Genomic DNA, 21,704 nt, shown 5'->3' with positions numbered 1-21,704 from the left:
GTCGCAAATCTTTTACACGATACTCAAACTGATACACTTTAACAATGCATTGTATGCATATGTTTTGGTCGCACATGTCATTTATTTGGTGTGGGTGTATGTGTGGGGTATTGATGTTGTTTTCTATCTCTGCAGCAACAAAACAAAACATAAGGGTAAACGTAAACGAACGAAAGGATTTTCCATCGCGACTGTCTAATTGTTAGAAGACGGTTGTAAAGTCATTAAGCTGATGTATATGGGTGTGTGCTTGCGATTGTATGGATATGTGTGTGTGCGTGCGTCTGCGTGGGTTTGGGTTTGGGCCTAACTTGCAATAATCTTCCATACTGGGCAGATACAGGCTCGTTACAAATGTCTGCTTTAGTGCTGTCACGACGTCACGACATGCTTTGCTTTTTTCACACCTTATAAACAGTCCACAATGCGATTGCCACCATTGCGCTTTATGGCATTGGGAACATCACCGCCGCGGGATGTTTAAAGGCCCAGACAACAAATAACACGCTGGGATCGTCCCAAATAAAATTTAACACATGATGCTAAATGTAGTAAATTATTTTCACATACTCCAAATTTTGCCGCCCTTTTGCATCGTTCTTAATTCTGGGAAACATTTTAATTTGTTGAAAATTTATAATAATAAAATAAATCTTTTTCTTAATTTAAAATAAATACAATTGTGCAATAAAACCCAGAGTGAACGTATTTCCTTTTTGATTCTTTTTAATACATTAGTTTTCTCAGTTCAGTCACGTAATTTGTAGAAATAATTAAAATACGTCTTTGGGCGAACAGAACAATACATTATAAGAGCGGTCAATTTTGGTTGACTATTGTACATTTTCTAAAAATGCATTACATTAAGCATAATAAAAAAAAATCATACAAAATCATTACATTTCTCTACTGTTAAAAAAACACCTACGACGATTTATTTTGAATGTGCATTTTGCTTTTACAATAAGAGGACACCTAAAGAACTTCTAAAAAATAATAATTAATGTAAACATTGCAAATAGGTAGCTGAAAGACATTCAGGTAGTCGAGGATTATTTCATGCATTTAAAAAAGAACAACAACATATTGTCTAACTTTAACGAACACACGTGAGATAGACGAAATAAACATTCAACATTATTTACCAACACAAATTCTAGACAACAACATGTGTAACAGTTGAGAATATTGAGGACAGACCCCCCCCCTCCCCAGAACCCCCACCCAACCCTCTCACAGCTCGAATCAGTATTATTCTGGCACTTAACTGTCTCTCCGTCGGTCTTTGTTGTCTTTCTTCATTTTCATCCTGCGGTTCTGGAACCAGATTTTCACTTGTCTCTCAGTCAGATTGAGCAATCTAGCCACCTCGTATCTGCGGTCCCGCGGAAGGTACATGTTGTACAGAAACTCCTTCTCCAGTTCCAGGATTTGGTGCTTTGTGTAGGGGCAGCGCTTCTTTCTAGTAGGCTTCGCGTGGAGCCAGTTGGACGACGGGTTGCCTGGGCAGATACAGGCTCGTTAGGACGACAAATAATTTGACTTGTCATCATATTCAATATTCTTTGCATTTGAAAAAGTAACCATGACATAGGCCTAAGGACCTACCTTGTCCATGGGAATTATGTTATAAATAAATACGTTGATGAAATAAAAATAATAATAATAGAAACCACTTAAAATAACATTCGTATAGAAATTGCATGGTGTTGTTGTACATGTATACGGATATACACTGTTATATGTATACAGCGAGTAGGTGTGTGTGTGGGGGGGGGGGCCTGTGGGCGGAGTGTGTGTGTGTGTGTGTACTCAATAAGAAACGCATGATGTCATTTTCTGTTTTGTAAAAAAAAAAAATAGCCTGAATAAGCACTGTACATAAATATATATGATAATTTATAATTTTTAAATTAAATTATATTTTCCCTCAAGTCGCTGTTTTTTTTCTTGAATAGTAAATGACATATGTTGTCTTTCTTAATACGTGTGTGTTGCATATATGTATACTGCGTGTATGTATGCATGCACACACACCCGCACACACACACACACACCGGTGTGTGTGTTGTATAATTTTGAATATAATTTAATATATTAGTTGTGTTGAAAATATTTTATGTTGCAAGTATGTTAAATATGTTTTTTAATATGTATGTTTCTATTTTGTGTGTTTGTGTGCACACATACACATACATAGTGTCGATATTCAAGCTTTTTTTTTCTTGTACAAAATAGAAAATGACATGTTGCGTTTCTAATTGAGTCTCTGGAACAAGATTAAGAATGGCTTACTATTAAAAAATACAAACTTGCCTTCATCATACATTTAATTCCTATTCTGACTTGTACTAGCATATTGATACAATGATAGACCCTTTAGAAATAAATATGATTTGGAGGTGAAAGAAAGAAAGAAAGAAAGAAAGAAAGAAAGAAAGAAAGAAAGAAAGAAAGAAAGAAAGAAAGAAAGAAAGAAAGAAAGAAAGAAAGAAAGAAAGAAAGAAAGAAAGAAAGAAAGAAAGAAAGAAAGAAAGAAAGAAAGAAAGAAAGAAAGAAAGAAAGAAAGAAAGAAAGAAAGAAAGAAAGAAAGAAAGAAAAAATACCGTTACTGGACCCAAAACAAAATTGAAACGGTTCCATTAAAGCCCCCTGCCCAAGTTTGGGAACCCCAGTGCAATAAGGATAAGGACTGCAAGACAAGTGGTTTTATTTGTGCAAACGCTGCATGTCTGGGATCGTGGTGTGGGTTGGGAATTCTAATGCATTTTAACACATGGGTCAGACAGTGGTGCATGGCATTATATTATTATGTTGATTGATATTTAAATTTTTTGGGGGGGCAGTTTGTATAGGAAATGCTTTGAAATAGGAAATGTGCAGTCAAGCAGCATAAAAATGTTATTTATGAGCAGTGCACAGACCCTCAAATATGGCATTTTGCATTGCTCCAGTGGAAAAAATGCATCTTGGTGTAAATTGCCGTTAAAACCGATGAAGAGTTATAAAAAGGAGACAAAACGCATGTCTTACTGGCATCCATGTCCCTCCTTTCGCCGGACGAAGGGCTTTCAACGGGCGGCTTGGACGTGGATGTGCTCTCGCAGGGGACCTCCGCCTGCAGGGCCGCGGCACTCTCGGCGTCGGACAAAAGAGGGGTGTGCGTCTCCAAAGTTGTGCACTCGCCACTCCCAATAAGGGGCTCCGGTTTGATCTCGTAATGCATGGCGGCCGTCGACGGCAGTCCGGTCAGGCACAGGGGCGCCGACACGGGCTCCAGGGCCCAGGAGCGCGCGAACATGCCGTCGCTATCCCCACTGCCGGTGTAGTGGTGATGGATGTAAGTCGGGGTGCTCGTGTTGGGTGGGTGCGCCGCGATGGGACCCCAAGAGGCGCCGAAAATGGGCGATTTCTGCAAAGGGCAAGCTTCCTGTCCGCCATATTCGGCGAGCATCGCCTGCTCCACCCCTGCAGCTGATGAGAACCTCGCCGGCACGTCCTCTTGCAGCTCGGGGACCACACCGGCGTCCGCGTAGTAGCTCAGCGTCGACATGGCAACGACAAAAGGACAAAGAAACCCGAAAGGAGAAACACGACTATATCCCGCTTTATAATCCCGCGAAGTGGCGCAAACGGCGTGTCATTGCGTGATATTGCGCCTCGTCGTGCACCAGCCCGGCCGCTCAATGCAAGTTGAACGCGGTGAACATTGTCCACGCAAGGATAGGGCGCCCCGAACACGTGACCGTGGGACAGAACAATAAATAATAAATCAGCCTGCTGCTGCTGCTGTGCTCTACTGCTGCCGTTGCTGTTGCTGCTGTTGCTCAACTCAATAGCCACCCTTTTCACCACCATATTTTAATAGCAAATTCCCTCGCCTTTATTGGGGCTGCCCGTGCTAGTAGTAGCCGATTTTATAAGCAATAAACCTTATGATTTTTGTCAAGAGATCTTTATTTATTAATGGAACACGCTTGTAACACCGGAGGCTTCCTAGCGAGACGGCACTGCAAATAAATAGGAGTTCATTAACATCTAATAGGGTTATTAATTGGCCTCGGTTAACACTCAAACGTATTTAAAGGTGATGGGTTAGTGGGCGAAGGAAATCCAATTGAAAATATGATTTTTTTAATAGTTGGGTTTTAAATTGGGGAAAAATCTACAAATAAATGAAATAATTTATGACACTAAAAAACATTTTAAATAAGGCTAATATGATTTAAAAGTCTGAGGTAACAATTAATCAAGTAAAATTTTATTGGTGCAGATCATGTTTTAAATGTGCTATTTTTAAGAGAGACCCCCCCCACCCCCCCAACTAATCAATGTTCTAATTCTATTAAAGCCAGCTCCTGTGTATTTTTAAAAGGCTCGTTTGGATTTACGATAGCAAAACACGTCCATGCAGGGCCACTCTCCAAGATGCCCATCGCTCACGTCGGGGCTTGTTGCTCTCTTTGGGCCCATCGAAAACGAGCGCACACAGGCAGGAAAGTAGGGCGAGGTTTTTTGGGTGCCATAACGGCCTCTTTTATCACGGGCAATTGGGGTTGTTTTTCTTAAGGTTACAACCTGGCTGTCTAAGCTAAATATCCCCCAATAAAGCTGAGCCTTTGTCTCCTTTCTGAGGCGCAAAGCAGACGCATCCGGCGTTTCCTACGGCGAGGCAACTGGCAGACTGCAATGATCATAACCGAGGCCTTGTCTGTGCTCTCTTCCCCAGCCTGCTGGAACCTTCTTCTTTGGGAATAATGCCCATTCAAAGCTTCTCTTAAATTGTAGGCGTGAATAAAAAAGATAGCTGTGGAATAAAACTGTGGCTAAATGGACGTTACGTCACTGGGACAAAACCCACAGAGGTCTAGTTCTTATACGCAGGCGTGCTTTTACGCACAACAATAAAACATAATGTGGCGCTTGTGGGAGGAATGGGTTTTATTTGCTTGCTGCCAAATTATTGATAAGTACAATGGCTAATGAATAGAAAGTCACTTTTCACAATATGCGACGACTTTTTACTGAGGTAATCAAGGCAGTTTCCTGTTGTGGGACGAAAGTCAGATATAGCCCAACAACATGAGACTACCTAAACCACTGCACAGCCCTGCTCTCCTCTTCTGTTGTTACACTGGTGTGGGAAACCATCGGAAAATGAGGCATTTCAACATATAGTGTCCTTGGGAATCACAACAGATGCACTTAACACTGGATCTTTGCAAATAAGATGCATTTTAACACTGCAGGAGGTACCATGAATGTTAACAATGAGTCATAAATGGATATTAAAATGCATTTTAACATTGTGTCATTGGGAGTACAGATATAATTCTCGTTGTGCCTTTTGGAATGAATATCATTCGAACATTTTGTCATTGGTATTACATAACAGTCATTGCGAATTCAAATGTGTTTTAACATTGTGCCATTAGGAATAGCCATAACAGATGCACTTTAACATTGTGTCATTGTGAGTTTCCCTAACATGCGTTTTAACGAGAAGTCATTCGGAATTAAAATGCATTTTACAACTCTGTCATTCAGGGTCATACTATATGATAAATGCATTTTAGCATACCGTTATAGGAAGTGCAATAAAACATGGATTTCATCATTTCACCATTGGGAGTTGCCAAAACATTGGTGTCCATAGGTATTAAAATGCATTTTATCTTTGTGCCATCATAGATACAGATGTATTTATTTATTTAGAATGCATTTTACCTATAGTTCCATTGGGAATAGCGCTGCATTTCAACAATGCCTGTTACTGTTGAATTTTAACATTGGTATAAACATTTATTCTTTGGATTTTTTTTGTTCTTAATTCATTGGCTGCCATTGAGGCGATATAAGGTCCAATCAATTTTGATTCTTAACATGCCTTTTAAAACCATTGGGCTTCAAAATCCATTTTAACATTGTGTCATTAGGGAGTGCATAAAATGTGCATTTTAATATATCATTGATTAAAATGCGTTTTAACATTGTGCCATTGGATAAAGCATTTCACCATCGTGTCATTGAGTTTCAACAAGAATAAGTGCATTTAAACAGTAATAGCGAATCAGAAGGCATTTTATCACAGTTTCGCTTGCAGGAAGTACAGATTCATTTGGATTGTGCCACAAAGATCGAGCACAAAAGAGTGATTTCAACATTTAGTCAATTGCACACACGTACCCTGCCAAAACGTGTACCCGATTTTTAAAGAAAACTAGTTATCAGGAAAGAAAAAATATATGGTAAAATACGAGGCAATTCAGAATAGCACAATTGTTACACAAATCATCGCACTAAAGGGGAAAAAACGAAATTTATCTGGGTTCAGTCATCCGTCATATTCTTTTCAAAATATCCAATATTTCGGTTGTTTTATGCCAGTGTGTGTAAATATGATCAGGGATTTAATATAAAATAAGCATTTTAACATCGGACCATTTGGAATTTAAAATGAATTTGACCATTGTTCCTTTAACAACTACAATGGCGGATTATTAATATTAACAATAAGAATAGACTGTTATAATCATAGAATAATAATGATAACAACAATCAAAATAATAATAATAATAAATATTATATTAAATTAATAATCATTCTTATAATAATGATGTTGTACCATTAGTTGTTAAAATATTGTAACACTGTGCCATATAAATTACTATTAGATGGTTTTCAACATTGGGAATTAGATGTAATTTACCTTTGCGTAACTTGAAAATGCTTCAAAAGACACGTTCGTTGGAAATTATTTTTCTGACTAAACTAACTGTAGTACAGTCCCCCAAAGTCCCCAAAATAATCATTCCTAGGGGAGTCATTAATACAGCGACAATGAAGTATATGGAGTTGGCATTCGTGAAGATTGTATTTTATTATGTTGGCCAGCAAAATGTGCAAATACTCATAAATTTCTCACTGTAACACCAAAGGGGTATAATTCTGCATGCACATATGGTTCGCTATCTATACACAATGTACATTGCGGCCCCATTCTGAACATTTCAAAGACAACGTTTACAAATGTCATTTATATAAATACACGCCCACGACGATTAAAAGCCAAAATAATAACATTCAATAAGTTAGCCAAGTATACAGGGTCCTGCTTATTCTCACAGTCGAATGGGATGGTGGGAAATGAATCCGCCGGGTCTCAGGAAAAGGTGAAGTTTCCCGACAGCTCCCGGATCCTGTTCTCCCGGCTCATTTTTTTCAGTTTCATCCTCCTGTTCTGGAACCAGATTTTCACTTGCCTGTCGGTCAGGTGTACGCTGCGGCTGATCTCCAGGCGCCGCTCCCTGGTCAGGTACATGTTAAAGAGGAACTCCTTCTCCAGCTCCAGAGTCTGGTGCTTAGTGTAAGGACATCGCTTCTTTCTTCCACTCTTGGCGGTCAGCCAGTTGGCCGGACTCTCCATTTTGCCAACATCTGCCGAAAAAATGCAGTGTGAAGGTAGGCAACAGGTGTGGACTACAATGGGCATGCAAAAACATCCAGTATATATGACATGCATGCTATTACAACACATTTTATCTTATTCTGTGCACGAAAATCATCAATAATGCAACATATTTGCAATAAAAAATTAGAACACATTGCTGATCGAAAAACGCGAAGTACTGTATATTCATTGCATTGACATATACCCTTGTGGAAACGTACACCACAACATCAACCCAACAAATGCAATTCATCGTTGCTTTATCAATTACAAACACTGCCAGGCACGCCAACTCGCGTGTTATTATTAGCAGTTTAATACATAAAACACAAAAGCCTCTCTGCTGGAACTACTCCAAGGCAAGCCACAAGACCAATGGGATACAATAGGACTTTGTATCTATTTATCTCTCCTGTGGTTTTGCAAGATAACATGACTATATTTCGGAAACAGTTCCATACAGAACCTCACTATTATTGCACGTGTCAAATTAAATGTTATTATTAGAATGCTCCAATTTTATACCTTAATTTATTATGCTAAGACCACAGCTGTTCTATTGCTTCTATGCATGCATGCCTCATGAACTGATGTTTTGTAAGTGTAAATCCCTATATGCACCTTTTATGGGCTTTTCCTCACAGTCCACACTGCAGGCATCCGCAGGCTCTGGTGACGAGGAGTCATCGGAGGACAGCCGGTTGTCCTCATCCCTGTCCGGGACGCATGGATCGGTCACGGGCGCCTCCTCGTGGCTCTCCCGCGGCCCAGAGGAAGCAGTCCGAGCGGGATGAGCCTGCTGCAGGGGCGCGCGGGGAGGTCTCTGCGGTGGGAAGTTATTCACGCTCGGCTGGGCTTCGTGGTAAAGCCTGGGGGAGGCGTAAGTCTGCGACAAGCGGAAGTAACCGGGAACAGGCACGGTGCTGCCGCCTGTGGGTGGACACGGTGCACCGGAGAAGGAGATATCCTCCACCGTGGCTCCTTTTGGGCATTTATCTGACTCGTAAAGACAATATGCGTTCTCCTCCTTTATGGCGGTGGAGAAAGAGCATTGCTGGCCCATATGTTGGCCGCTGGGCTGCTCCACTCTGCAAGAGCGAGACGCCTCCAGCCACGTCTCCATCCCCGCGGCGTAGGGCGCGGACGGCGGGATGCCACTAGGCGCGCTTCCCTCGGTGCGCTTGGCGATCCCGGGGAAGCAAGAGGAGCCACCGGGGAGTCCGTACGAGTATTCCGGTGGCAAATACACGCCGTTGCTGTGGTAATAGGCGCCAGCATCGCCCCTCACGTTGATAAGAGAGTCCACAAAAAAGGGATTGGCAGCATGGTTGTTCGGGCATGTCATGGCTGTGCTAGGGTGAAGATCGCCCTTTCTGGCCGACATTTCTTGTGCAAAACATTGCTGAATAATTAGCGATACTCACGCTTCTCACTGTAGCCCGCAGCCAATTAAAAGAGCAGGCGGCTGCAGACTCCTCCCCGTCCGGCCAGCCTCGCTCCACCGTGTCGTATATTTTGTTTTAGGTTAAGTCAAGAAAAGTGCAAAAATGGGGAGAAGGTTTACACATGCACAGGGAATTGTGGGTAAAATATCATTTGAATGAGGGGATCTTGAACCGTGAGCACATTCTGGGTGCATGCAAGCTGAACTATAGGGTTCAATGTGTGGCTGCTGAAAGCTGCAAACAGTCATGTACAATGCATTGCTTTATGGCCGTTTTTACTGCATTGTAAAAAAGGGAGCAGTAAAGGTGCATCACGGTGCATCATACTTCCAAAAGGTCCTCAATGCCTTCCAGAGGGACTCTTGACCCCTTCTTGGTGCAGCTCTTATCATTTCTGACGCTTGCTCTGCTACATTTGGCCTCACGAAGCATTAAGCGTGTGCTATATTTTTAATGGATGAAAATGAATCTTTCACTGCAGGAGGCTATAACTTCATCTGTAAATACTCAAAACTGCTTAAATTTCTACTAAAAGGAAAAAACTGAAAAAGCCAATGAAAGCATTGGTGATTGGAGAACAAAAATCCTTAAAGTGATTTCAACAAGTACATAAATACTACCAATTAAATGGACAATTTCAACAAATACATAAATACTACCAATTAAATGGATATTAACTATACCTTTGGAAATGGCGTGTTATTTACATTATTGTTAAACGTGATATAAACTATAACGTAGGCATATACGTCAACATTATAGACATGTTATGTACTTTTAGCCTATACAAAATATTTCGTTTTATTAATGCCGTGGAACACGTATGGTTCTTAAAAAATAATAATAAGTAAAAAAATAAAGTTCATTTCAGATTCGTTTGTTTCGTTTTTTTTTTTTTTTTTTTTTTTTTAGTTTAGATTAGTTTATTTTTTAATTTCATTCTTTATTCGTATTTTTTTATTTTGTTTTATTCAACTGACACTGCACCTTTGCAGAGTTGATGAAATTTTGGACTTAACCCCTTCTTGCCAAATGTATCACATTTGATTCACTTAGAATTTCATGATTTTGAGACTAATTCAGAATTTTGAAATATCTTTCCTCAAAAAAAAAAATAAATAAATAAAATAATTATAATAACAATAATAATAATAATAATGGATACAAGTCAAGTCATGCATCTTCAGGTTCCATGAGAAAAAAACAGGATTTAGCTAGGGTTATAGATATTAGAGCGCTTATTACGCATATTAATATTTTTTTCTTTTTTACAAATTTGGAAAAAAAAAAGGTTTAGTTAAGACCTTATTTTTCAAATTTTGTGATTCCCTGACAATTGCTTCATATTGCAGGCATTAAATGGTTAAATTTCCGTATTTCCTTAAATTCAGTCTAACTTGTGTGCATTTCGTTTATGAAATACACTCAAACCAAAGCTAGCTGGTTTAATTTTATACAATGTAATTATTAAATATATTATTACATTAATATAAAAAAAATACAAAATATGCAAACCGATTACTGCCCATAGTTAGCTGGGACAGGCTCCAGCGCCCCCCGTGAACCTCGTGAGGCTAAGCGGCTCGGAAAATGAATGAATGAATGTATAAAATATGTGATCATTAAATAGTACATTTTGTTGAATTATTAATTTGTTTTACAATAATTTAAATGAATTTAACTGCAGAATGAATACGTTTAGCTTTGTAGTTTGCATCGTTAAATACTTTGTAAACTAAAATTGAAAGTGTGAGACATTTGTAAGAATTGGTTAAATTGTGCTTGTACGTTTACACATCCTAGAGAATAGGCAATTTGCGGAAAATACGACAAATGGATGAAAACACATCATATAATATTTTTGTTGTGCTGTTCTGAAAGGTCGTGATTCGGATACAAAAATAAACTGTTTTTTGTTGTTTGTTTGTTTGTTTGTTTTAAAGTACACATCTTAAATTCTGCCCCTTTATGAGCAAATGCATTCAAAGCAAATGTGTGTTCTGTCACTTGCACTAAATTATTATTTTTATCAGGCGCTGTTAAGGTGTCATGTGTGATGGATGATTAGCTTTTGAGTTTTATCACTTCCATTTTGTTCTTTTGAATCGTTACAAGTCTATTACAAAATTTGCCTGCAGGTTGCCACACAAATAAATGTCAAATAATATCATAGTATCACTTCCAATTCACTTGTGAACTAACAAAACAAACCCAATTCAATGTTCATCGCAGAACATTAGTGTTTGATCTTAAAAGTGAAAAATTGCATGCGGTTATTAAGACAATAACTTTTGCACCATCTCAAACCACAATGTTTGACTTTAACCCAATACTTTTATTGCTCGATAACATTCTTGGCAACAATGTGTGCCTCCGTTGTATTTTGCAATTGAGAACGTGAATTTAAAAAAAAATCCAATGAGCAAACACGAAAACCACAAATCATTATCATATCATGTTCTTACCTGAGCCTGCGTCTTTAATCTGAAAGAATCAAACGGCAATGACATTGATCGGTGGAGCGCCCTCCAGTGGGTGAAAGCAGCAAGGCCTTGCAATGCACCACAATGGGCAACAGGAAGTAAAAAAACAATCCAGAATATATTCCTGCAAAAGCCTGGCGAGCTGATGCTGCACCAAGGCGAGCCACAGCCTTCAATGGTGCAGCACCTCTTGTTTTGCAAGCCTCCTTAAAGTCGCAGTTAATAACCTTGGTTCTCAGACGCTTTATTGCACTCCACTCCAAATGCTCCAGACGAGTCCGCCTTTTTATGACCAAGTTACTGGAGCAACTGGGAGGATGTGCAGCAATCAAAGCGGAATTCCTGGGAGTCTCACAGGATGTACGGTATAAGGAAGCCATATTATCTTATGGCAGGCCAATTCAAGCTCTTTTTAGGATCCTGCAGGGGGAAGACTACACGTTTGCACCTTTAAATGTGGAGTTTAACTCCAAAAAAACGAATTTTGTTTATATTGCGAGTGAAATTAATTCTTTACTGCACAATTCATTGTGCTTTAGTAAATAAATAAAATTTAAAAAAAGCTCATAAAACATTTAACATATTTAGATGGGACAATTCAGACTCTCAATTTCTCACTAAAACGTGGGGATTTTTTTCCTATCCACTAACAGGCATGTTAGGTTAGAAATCAGCCTGCAGGAAATGGGCGAGCGCTTAGTAATGGATATCAAATTAAAAGCTGCAGCAGATCCTGTTACTGAGGCTCCAGAGAGCAGGCGTTTTGCATATGAACTGTACGTGCTGCAATATAAAACAAAAATAAGGGCTTTACTTTCATGACAGGGATTTTTGTTTTATATCACTGCATAGTTTACAGTTTAGATTAAGCCAAGCAAAGGAAGCAGCGGTCAAGTAGATGTTAAATGACTGAATATGTCCCGGTTAAAGCATGAAACACGCGGAAATCACACAACCCCCCATCAAAAAAAAAAAAAAAAAAAAAAAAAGAGAACACCTTCAGCCAACAAACAATATACAATATATATAACGTATAACATATAATTTACACAATAAAATAATAAAAGTCTGAATAAAACAATTCCAGTCTGCGTGTGCGTGTAAATGTGAGCATACAAATTTGGGGTAGAACATAAGAGCATTTTTGTCACAATAATATTAATAATTATAATATAGAGAATAGAAGGTTGAATTAAAAAAAAAAAAAAAGTGGACTTTTAAAGAGTTCACGATGGAGTCCAAGTGTTTGGCGTGTTATTGTACATGTTTTATAGCAGGGGGTTGCTGGTGTAGTACTGTAAACGGTCCCTGTTGAGTTTCTTCTCCTTCATTCTCCTGTTCTGAAACCAGATTTTCACCTGCCGGTCAGTCAAGTTGAGCATCCGGGAAAGCTGCAGCCGCTTCTCCTTGTTGATGTAAACACTGAAGAAGAATTCTCTCTCCAGCTCCCTGATTTGATACTTGGAATACGGGCATCTCTTCTTGCGCGTCTTCTGGCCACCTAATCATCATAATAAAGATCATATCAGTAAATTAGTGAAACAGGGCCGAGACAAGAGTTTGACGCAAATTCGTTTCATGGTTCAAGTGTCGCTCTTCTTTCAATGCCTTGTAAATAAAAACTGATATGATGAATTAAAAGTCATTTTATAAACGTCCAATAAGTCAAAGAGGACATTTAGACCCAAAGTATTGAGGCATAGCAGTATCAAGCGCAGTTTTTATAGTCCGCTTTGGGTTTCACTGGTCTGCGCGTAAAGTGTTGCATATAGTCTCCATGTTGGTGAGGCCAGCTGCGTATTAAATCCCTAGAAACCCAGTAAATTTGTACACATATTGCTCATTAAATTATAAGCAGCTCTTAAAGGCAGAGGCTTGAAAGTTGGATTAAACGCCTCGCTGGCTTTTCAAATTGTGGATATGGAGAGAGCGGGTGGTGGGGGGACAAATGGTCAAGTTTAAATGTTAATTCCCTGTTTAAGTAGCTAATTAACAGCTACAAAACACTCGAAAGTTGAATCTGAAACAACATTGAGAGTAACGGGAAGTACAAGTCAAGATTTCAATTTAAGTGGATGTTCTAGTGGTTTATTTGGATATAAAACAAAATCACAGTCGTCGATAGCTTTTCATTGGGGTAACGTTACGAAAACTAGGGGAAACGTGGTTATTCAATTATATATATATATTCTATTATATATTTTAGCAGTGAAACCAATGTTGAATTTGTTAATAATTAAATTGAAAGAGTTTTTAAATATTAACAGGTTACAAAGTATTTCACACTCTGTTCAACGCGTGAGCATTTATTTAAATTTCCCGTTTAAATGAATTGTAAATACCCTAGTGCACTAAAGTTTTTAAAACACAGAAGTGGGTTATTTGCATACAGTTAAAGAAAATGTTTAAAATTAGAAAAGGAAATTTTCCGTGTCTTTAAATTTTCGCTATATCAAGTCTTCATCAAAATTGCACAAGTGTAAATATAAATCCACGATTAAAGATTATTAATTATTATTCTGATCTGCTAAAACATGCCGAATGTGAGTAAATGTTTTTCAAATATTTGATATTCCCACACAGGGCGGAGGTGGGGATTGTTGACAAAGTGAGTCAATGTTTATTGTTTAATAATATATAGACGTGAAGTTGTAAGTATAAAGTGTAGATGTGTTTATTTTAAAGTGAACCTGCTGGATTAAATTGTTGATTAAAGGAGTGAAAAGTAAAATATGAGTATAGTATGTGCCTTGACTTGAAACCCCTCACGGCCAATTTCAAGCCCAAGCACGTGATCTTGTCGTTTATCCCATACTTTTTGTTGGGCTGAATCTCGGGCCCTCCATAAACCTGAAGAGTGTATAAAAGAGCACATAAAACGACTTTTATAAGGGCATCCGAATGACCCGGTCGTCCATACTCACCACCGCCTTTTCCGCTCCTGTCCTCGCCGAGGCCGGGTGACGACTTGGGGCTGCAGCTCTCCGCCGTGTCCGAGCCCGGAGCATGAAGAGCCGGCGCCGGGCTCGTCTTGACGGTTTCCGCATGTCTGTCCTGGGTCGGCGTGGCTCGGTGCTCCTGGCCGCTGTAGGCCGAGTCGAAGAACTGATCGAAAGCCTGTGGCAGGACGCCGTTCCTGGCCGCCCCGCTGCCGTGGAAGCCTCCCGACGGAGTCGTCGAACCGGAGGAGGAGACGCCTTTCCCCGGCACGTCTCCCCCACGAGGGGTCGGCCCTGACCAGCCGTCGTCCGCGTAGCAGTGCGGTAGACTCCCCCTGCCGTGGTGCCATTTAGCCGAACCGTCCATACTATAGTCTCTGAACGCCACATCTCTCACGGACGGAACCTGAGGAAGAGCCGATGACTGGTACGAGTACGCCACCGGACAGGAGGGCTGACTCTGAGCGAGATAGTGCGGGAGAGCCGCGAAATCCGCTCCGGGGACGTAGTAAGTGCAACTGGGTAGATACATATTGGAAGCATCAAAATCCATATTCTCGTCCTCCTTCAGTACTGGCTCATCCTCACATCGTTGCCGTGCGGTACTGACTGAGTGAGCTGCAGTGACTTTAGTGAGGCGCACTGCTGAGCCTTGCAGGTCCTAGGCTGACGTGCGTGAGATCCATGTCTATCCCGAGCCATGTGACCATTGGCACTACATGACACACGCCTCAATGGGCCCGCATGTGCATGTGAGTCAATGGCTCTCCGCTATAAAGTCAACCTTTGGCTGCACGGCCAGAGGAAAAATACATGGGGAGGAGTAGGGGGAATATTGCATCTCTTCAATGCAAGCTATTTTAGAAGCACTTGCGTAAACTTTAAACACTATTTTTCCTCTTCTGCATATATGTAGGCCTTTAAATCAGCTCTTACATGGTAAGAAATGAAACGAAGAGGGTTTGTCGTCCCAAGTGCAAAATGACTTTCTTCTTCATAGTTTTTTTAATTATTCCTTCCACGAACTCGAGGTTTAACATGTAAATAGTACATTTATTAGCTAGTAAAAATAACTGAAAAAACTTTTTAAAAAATAGTTTCATACATTTTAAAGGCTATAAAATCCTTCATTTATAGTACTTTTCTCATGCAGGCGTCATTGGCATTATTTTTGTGCAGTCAAAAGGGACATAAAAATGATCTTGACATTGTTATGCTTTTGACCGTCAACGCAAAGGCGCATGTGCAAACGATGTTTATGTAAATATTCATGTACGTTCCAATGCTGGGAAAATAAACGCTAATGTGTACACATGACATTTCAATGAAGTCAAAAACGCAGTGTTAAATGGCTGATTTTGATAGTGACGTCATGATTACTTGATTTATGATGACCTCAAATATTGACATTTTCGTTGAAAGTTTATAAACCTACATGCGTTAAAATTGTAAAACCAAAATGGCCACAATTTTCAAGGCCCGATTGGCTAATCTACAACGTTCAAAAGAAACAATTACAAATGATTAAAAAGAAAAACAGTACACAAAATATCTGGCACATTAAAGAATGACAGTTTTAGAAAACATCGTTCGTTTGACTTTGTAGGAATTTGCCTGGAGACAACTGGGGAGGGGCACTATGGGCAAAATAAATACACTATATTTAGAATTGGTAGTTCTTTTAAAAATTGGTTATTATTAAATGGTTAGTACGTCATCAGTAGTTACAGTGATATGTTATTGCCAAATAGTGAGCCGACTTTGTCCATACTATCAGGCCCTTAAATAACTAAAACGTAGCAGTACCCTTATACCTGCCACACTGTGAGTCGACGCCCCACAATTTATGACTTATAATTAATGGTTTAGAAAACTCTACACCATCACTTATAAACAATTTATAGCACTGCATAGGCATTCCAGTTCCCAAAGTGTTTCCCATAGTTCTCTTCTATCTGTGTCTATTTAAAAGGATTTTTTTAGGCTTGAACCAAGGTAATGCTGAAGGATCATATTTTATTTTGGGGCAAATGTTACACTACCCTATATAACAAATAATACAACCACAAGTTAAGCTCTTTAAGCCTATAGATTTGCACATGGATACCCAAATAATATCCTGTCACTTTGGAATAATATTATTTGCTCTTAAAAAGCATATAAACATAGCATACGCGTACGTATATCTTTCGATTTACAATGTGGTAAATGTACAACATCGCCTCTCAGAATTGTTGACAGGACAATTGGAAAACAGGTGCACTATGCTAGCCCCCTTGAAAAAAAAAAATTCAAGTGGGTACATCCTGTAATGTGAGACCCGATGCCAAAAATAAACCAACACAGAAATGTCAAAAATGGCTTGGTTTGACTGTAAATTTAAGTCATTCATTTGGGACATGAGGTATCACAGTTTTGTCTTAATTGTGGTTTGGCCAAATTGAATTTGCAAAAGAATTAGGGGTTTACAGTGCACTGGACTGAATGCATTTGAACGGTAATATTTTGTAATATAATCCTCTACAATATGATAACTCAGTTCTAGAGTTGTTTGAAAAACAACTGTCTTGGTGCTGCATAGAATAAAGACTCGACGTAAAACACAAGAAATAGAGCAACATAACAAAACAAAGCTGTTTTACTCACTGTTTATACAGTGTTTGACACTATTTGTACAGTATAAATACATACACTTGTCCTCTGCATTATAAATTTTCATTTCTCGCAATTTGCTGTGTTACTTGTTTTGACGTCAGAGGTGATGAACTCAGTTGAAACAAAACTATAGGTAAGCTGAAATATGTTCTAAAATTATGATGATACAGAAGAGACGGACAAAAGGAAAACAAGTTATGTACTAAAGCATTCGGTGTGTTCTATATTCAATTATGTCATTTTGTTTTCTGGAACAAGTTGTGATTTGTCAGATTTTGCCGTTACTTTAGAAGGTAACTAAATAACTGGTTAAAGCTTAACAGGGCTTCAGGATGAATATAAATACAGTAATATACAGTATTATGGAGAGGATAAAGGGGTGGAGTTTAATCAATATTTTAGTGATGTACTATATGGCTTCTAAGTTTTTTTAATATTAAGCCTTATTTAATTTGAGTGGCCGGAATAGAACTCGAAACTTTATAGCTCAGTCAACTAAATTATGACAATTAACTGTTACGACCTTAATAGTGATGAGCTACTTGAACTGTTTGGGATTACAGTGTAGTTTTGTTACGGTCAACAATAGTAATGAAAAGTTGGATAAATGTTTTTTGTTCGGTTACTGTTCAATTCAAATGTGTTCAGTAGGAAAGATGAACAAGTATGTATTCTATTGACGTGAATACTTTTTGGCTTTGTGGATCACATAAAATAATGTTGTGGGCCAGGTCTGGCCCCTGGGCCTTGACTTTAACTCCTGGAGGATAAATATGTAGATTTTTACACAAATTGCATTACGCAATTTTGTACTAGAATTTTTTTATGTGTGTGTGTGTGCAGTTGCTACGGTATGCTGACCATTTACTATTTGACGTGACATATAAATTTAAAAAATTATATGTACAGCATATGAATTTGAATTGGTTGTTTAGATATGTTTTTCAAAAGAGTTTCTAAGACATTGACATAACCCGAACCAACCAATCACTAACCTACGAAAATGCAGAAGTCATGTTTGTATTGGATAATAAACCTATAGTTCAGTCAAATGAAAAGCAATAAACAAAACAAACAGTGTATAAACAACTATAACATAGTATAGTATATATATTGTACTGTATTTATAGTGAAGGTGGGGTGGGGGTTGTTCTGAACTGTACCAAAGAAGGAAAAGACTACAAGAAAAGCTTAATTTTACCATGGATAATCAGATCAGAGGCACTCTATATGCGAGCGTGTGTATGTTGACTCCCATTTAAGATGTATTTAATGTGACTGGTTCCTTTTTTATAACAGCCCCAAGCCTAGTTAGAAGTGGGTATGCACACTTGTAAGATCTCTGTTTATCCTTACTTCAACTCTTGGAATGATCCACCCCCCAAATTGTCTTGTATAGATCACACTAATGGTGGGGAAAAAAAACATTTGGAAATGATTTATCTTGGTCTTTTTTTCTTTAATATCCCTAAATCCTGGCATTTGAACAGGGGTGTGTAGACTTTTTACATCCACTGTTCGTGAGAAAAGAGTCAGGTTTTGGTCAGAAAAGACTTGCAGCAAATAGGAAAGATGGCGGAGGCTTCAGAGAACCCCCAAAGGATGCACACACCTCAGTAATCACACTTCTATTAGTATATAAATACACATGTTCCACATTAATTTCCCCCCATTTCTATGCCAGTGTCCCAATGCTGACCTGGCCTAAAGAACACTGCAAACCTAAATGACATGTGGTGTTTTTCCAGCTCGAGAGTCCAACCCCACCCGCACTCGATACATTCCCTGCCTCTGGCTTCAGCCAGAGATGAAATAAGTGAAGCCCTAAAGATGAAGTTACCAAGGCAACGAAGAAAACAGGCGTATACATGTCTCGTAATGCTTCCAAAGCATTAAATTTAAGGTTAATACTGACCATTTTCAATGTTTAATAGCTGCGTTGACAGCTTATGTATATATGATGGGGTATTCTTTGGATCAAATAAACAATCTTGTTGATTTTTGAGATGCTAAAAGATCATTTCTTGAAATGAATACTGTGTGTTACTGTTTAAATCTTAAATAGGGTATATTGGAAAATATATTCATGTCATTTTATATTATTTATATGCAATATTGCCAGTGTCTCGTTGTTTAATTTTTATTATTTTTTCTTAAATTTTATCATTCAATAGCCATTCAGTCTGTAGCAACTTTGTAAAACCAACTTTCTATTCTCTTTGCACGTACAGAGTATGATCAAGAAGGATCGGAATCTTTCTAACATTTCAATCCAATGCCAAGAGGTTTTAAAGCTTTTAGTCAATGATGAAAAAAAATATTTTATGAAACAATTGTTGCAACCATTTATCCTAACAAGTTTGCATGTAAATCTAACTTTATAACTACCTTTGTCTGGAACTGTAATTCATTTCCATAAGTGGCCACACGTGTCACATATATCACACTGCCCTCTTGTGTGGACATTTTCTAAATGTACTGTACTGACTGATTTACTGCTCACACATCAATTTAAGTCATTTCATTCTTTCCCTCATTCAAGATGAAAAACATTTTGGTCATTCTCATTCATCTGTGAACAGTTTCAGCTTCCAGAGTGGCATAGTGGTGGCGTGTTTGGCCCACCAAAAGAGGTTTTCAAATAAATATTTTGGGTTAACCAGACGCTCATAATGTATGTTATTGCATTAATCCCAGAGAGGCACTTTCACTGGGATGGAAGTCATAATAAAAACATGTCTGCTATGAAGTAAAAGCCACACTTCTCTCCCGCCTGCACTTAAAATGATGACCAAAAGCAACAAGCAAACAATTATTCTTGCTGTGCAGTTCATAGGCTATTGACCATGTCTGTGACAAGTAAATGAAGTGATTATTCGGAGCTCTGTTTGTCAAATTTACATATAAAATGAATATATATATGAAACCAAAAGTGATGGGGAAAAAAACTATTTTATTTATTGTAATTGTACACTTAAGACACACTATTTAAGAAACTGATGAAATATTATTTTATTTTTTATTTTTTATTTACGTCCTTTAGTTGGCATCGTCCTGTACGAATGCATTCTTGAAATCTGCTGTTGAGAGTCCTCACTGACCGCTGCAACATCTCAGCTGAGATATTGTGAATTTCATCCTGAATTCACAGTTACTAAAATGGGAGAGTGTTTACTTGCTCAAGGTCAGTCTCACAATGCTTCCATTTGCTCATGTCTGCTAATAGGCACTTCAAAAAATTCTTGTTTTTTTGGGGGTCATCCTGTATATGCATAAGTCGGAAAACAGACAAGGCTGAACAAGCCGTTTCTGCTCTTGCATCCCTCTTTAAAATAAACTGATGTATTTTAAGCCAAAAGAACTGTTGTGTTTGATAAAACAATAGGTCTATATGCTGCCATAGCAGTTTCATGGCGCATTAAGCCCGCAAACTATTTTTAATTTGTCCGTTTTACCCTGGAGACGCCGTTTACAGACACTGCGCAACCGCTTTTGTTTCATCCTAACCATAAAAAGAATTTAGGTAATTATATTTATTATTAGAAATGTATATCATTTTTAGCTTAGAATCATTAGTTAATGTGTAATATTTGGTTTAAAATACCTGACCTAATGAAGTTATTCACTCGCATATTTTAAACTTTTAAACAAATTATGTCACAATGAAAAAAATATTATCTAAATAGGTATAGATATCTACCTCATAACTATCGCTTATTAGTATTTTTGTTGTTGTTGTTGTTTTTGTTACTGTCGCATTTTCCCTATATTTTAGATGATAAATAATCAATCATATTAAATAAAAATTGGAAAGAAAAAAAAACATTTAAAAGGGAAATATTTAAAAAAGAAAATCTCAACCACTCCTTGATGTCTGCGATTTATGCATTGCGACCCCTGTTATATTACCATGTTTCACCCATAAAATCCCAAAGAAGTCCGGTTGTTGCCATTCACAAAGGCCATTCACAATTCACTTGACACTCGGTGAGACATGCTACACAAAGTTTTTGGATCGAAACAGGTAAATACGTGATAATATCTGGTTAAAATCATGGTGTCTTTAATTATGCTCTCTCATGCTCTCTCCTCGAGTTAGGGTTTAGGGATTTATTATTATTTTTATTTAAATGCCCTCCTGCTCAATTTTTTTTTCCCTCAGAAAATTGAGATTTTAAGCTTTCCCATCATGCATCACACATGCATAAAGGACAATTTTGAAATTTGGGGTCTCAGAGCGTAACTTCAAGTCACCTGAGTGTTTTCCCGCTATAGGCAGGGGACACTCTGAACTGGTTGCCAACCAATCATACATATATATATATATATATATATATATATATATATATATATATATATATATATATATATATATATATATATATATATATATATATATATATACATATATACATATATACATATACACACATGGTTACCATGTCCAAAGCACTTTACATTAGCACACATTTACCCGTTCATGCACACATTCACACACCGCTGCCATGCAAAGCGCTGTCAACCCATTGGAGGCAAATCAGGGTTCAATGCCTTGCCCAAGGGCACTTCGACAGTGGGCAGTCATAGCCAGGAATCGAACCACTGACCCTTCAGTCCAAGGATAGCTCCAGCTACCAACTGCGCCATGGCCGCCACACACAACTAAAGTAGTTCAAGCCTTTCATTGTTTTAATATTGATGATTTTGGCAAAAAAGAAAAAACAAAAATCCC

The 21,704-nt window shown here is 38.3% G+C and overlaps 3 protein-coding genes across 3 annotated transcripts; all 3 read right to left on the bottom strand.

Moving 5' to 3' along the window:
• Window positions 1-1,263: 1,263 nt before the first annotated feature.
• On the bottom strand, window positions 1,264-3,556 carry hoxa9b (homeobox A9b). Its single transcript, XM_057834765.1, has 2 exons — window positions 3,034-3,556; window positions 1,264-1,502 (listed from the first exon to the last, which is right to left on the bottom strand). Exons 1-2 carry the CDS (start codon window positions 3,551-3,553, stop codon window positions 1,264-1,266), a joined length of 759 nt encoding a protein of 252 aa, XP_057690748.1. The 5' UTR covers window positions 3,554-3,556.
• Window positions 3,557-6,778: 3,222 nt separating this feature from the next.
• hoxa10b (homeobox A10b) lies at window positions 6,779-8,834 on the bottom strand. Its single transcript, XM_057834674.1, has 2 exons — window positions 8,072-8,834; window positions 6,779-7,437 (listed from the first exon to the last, which is right to left on the bottom strand). Exons 1-2 carry the CDS (start codon window positions 8,832-8,834, stop codon window positions 7,163-7,165), a joined length of 1,038 nt encoding a protein of 345 aa, XP_057690657.1. The 3' UTR covers window positions 6,779-7,162.
• Window positions 8,835-12,438: 3,604 nt separating this feature from the next.
• Window positions 12,439-14,926, bottom strand: LOC130915001 (homeobox protein Hox-A11b-like). The gene is made up of 2 exons (XM_057834631.1): window positions 14,303-14,926; window positions 12,439-12,879 (listed from the first exon to the last, which is right to left on the bottom strand). Exons 1-2 carry the CDS (start codon window positions 14,868-14,870, stop codon window positions 12,647-12,649), a joined length of 801 nt encoding a protein of 266 aa, XP_057690614.1. The 5' UTR covers window positions 14,871-14,926; the 3' UTR covers window positions 12,439-12,646.
• Between the last annotated feature and the right edge of the window lie 6,778 nt (window positions 14,927-21,704).

The sequence above is a fragment of the Corythoichthys intestinalis genome, chromosome 4 (genome assembly GCF_030265065.1).
Source record: "Corythoichthys intestinalis isolate RoL2023-P3 chromosome 4, ASM3026506v1, whole genome shotgun sequence".
Lineage (NCBI taxonomy): Eukaryota > Metazoa > Chordata > Actinopteri > Syngnathiformes > Syngnathidae > Corythoichthys > Corythoichthys intestinalis.
Note: the sequence above shows the minus strand (reverse complement) of the source record. Positions and strands in the feature narration are given on the sequence as shown.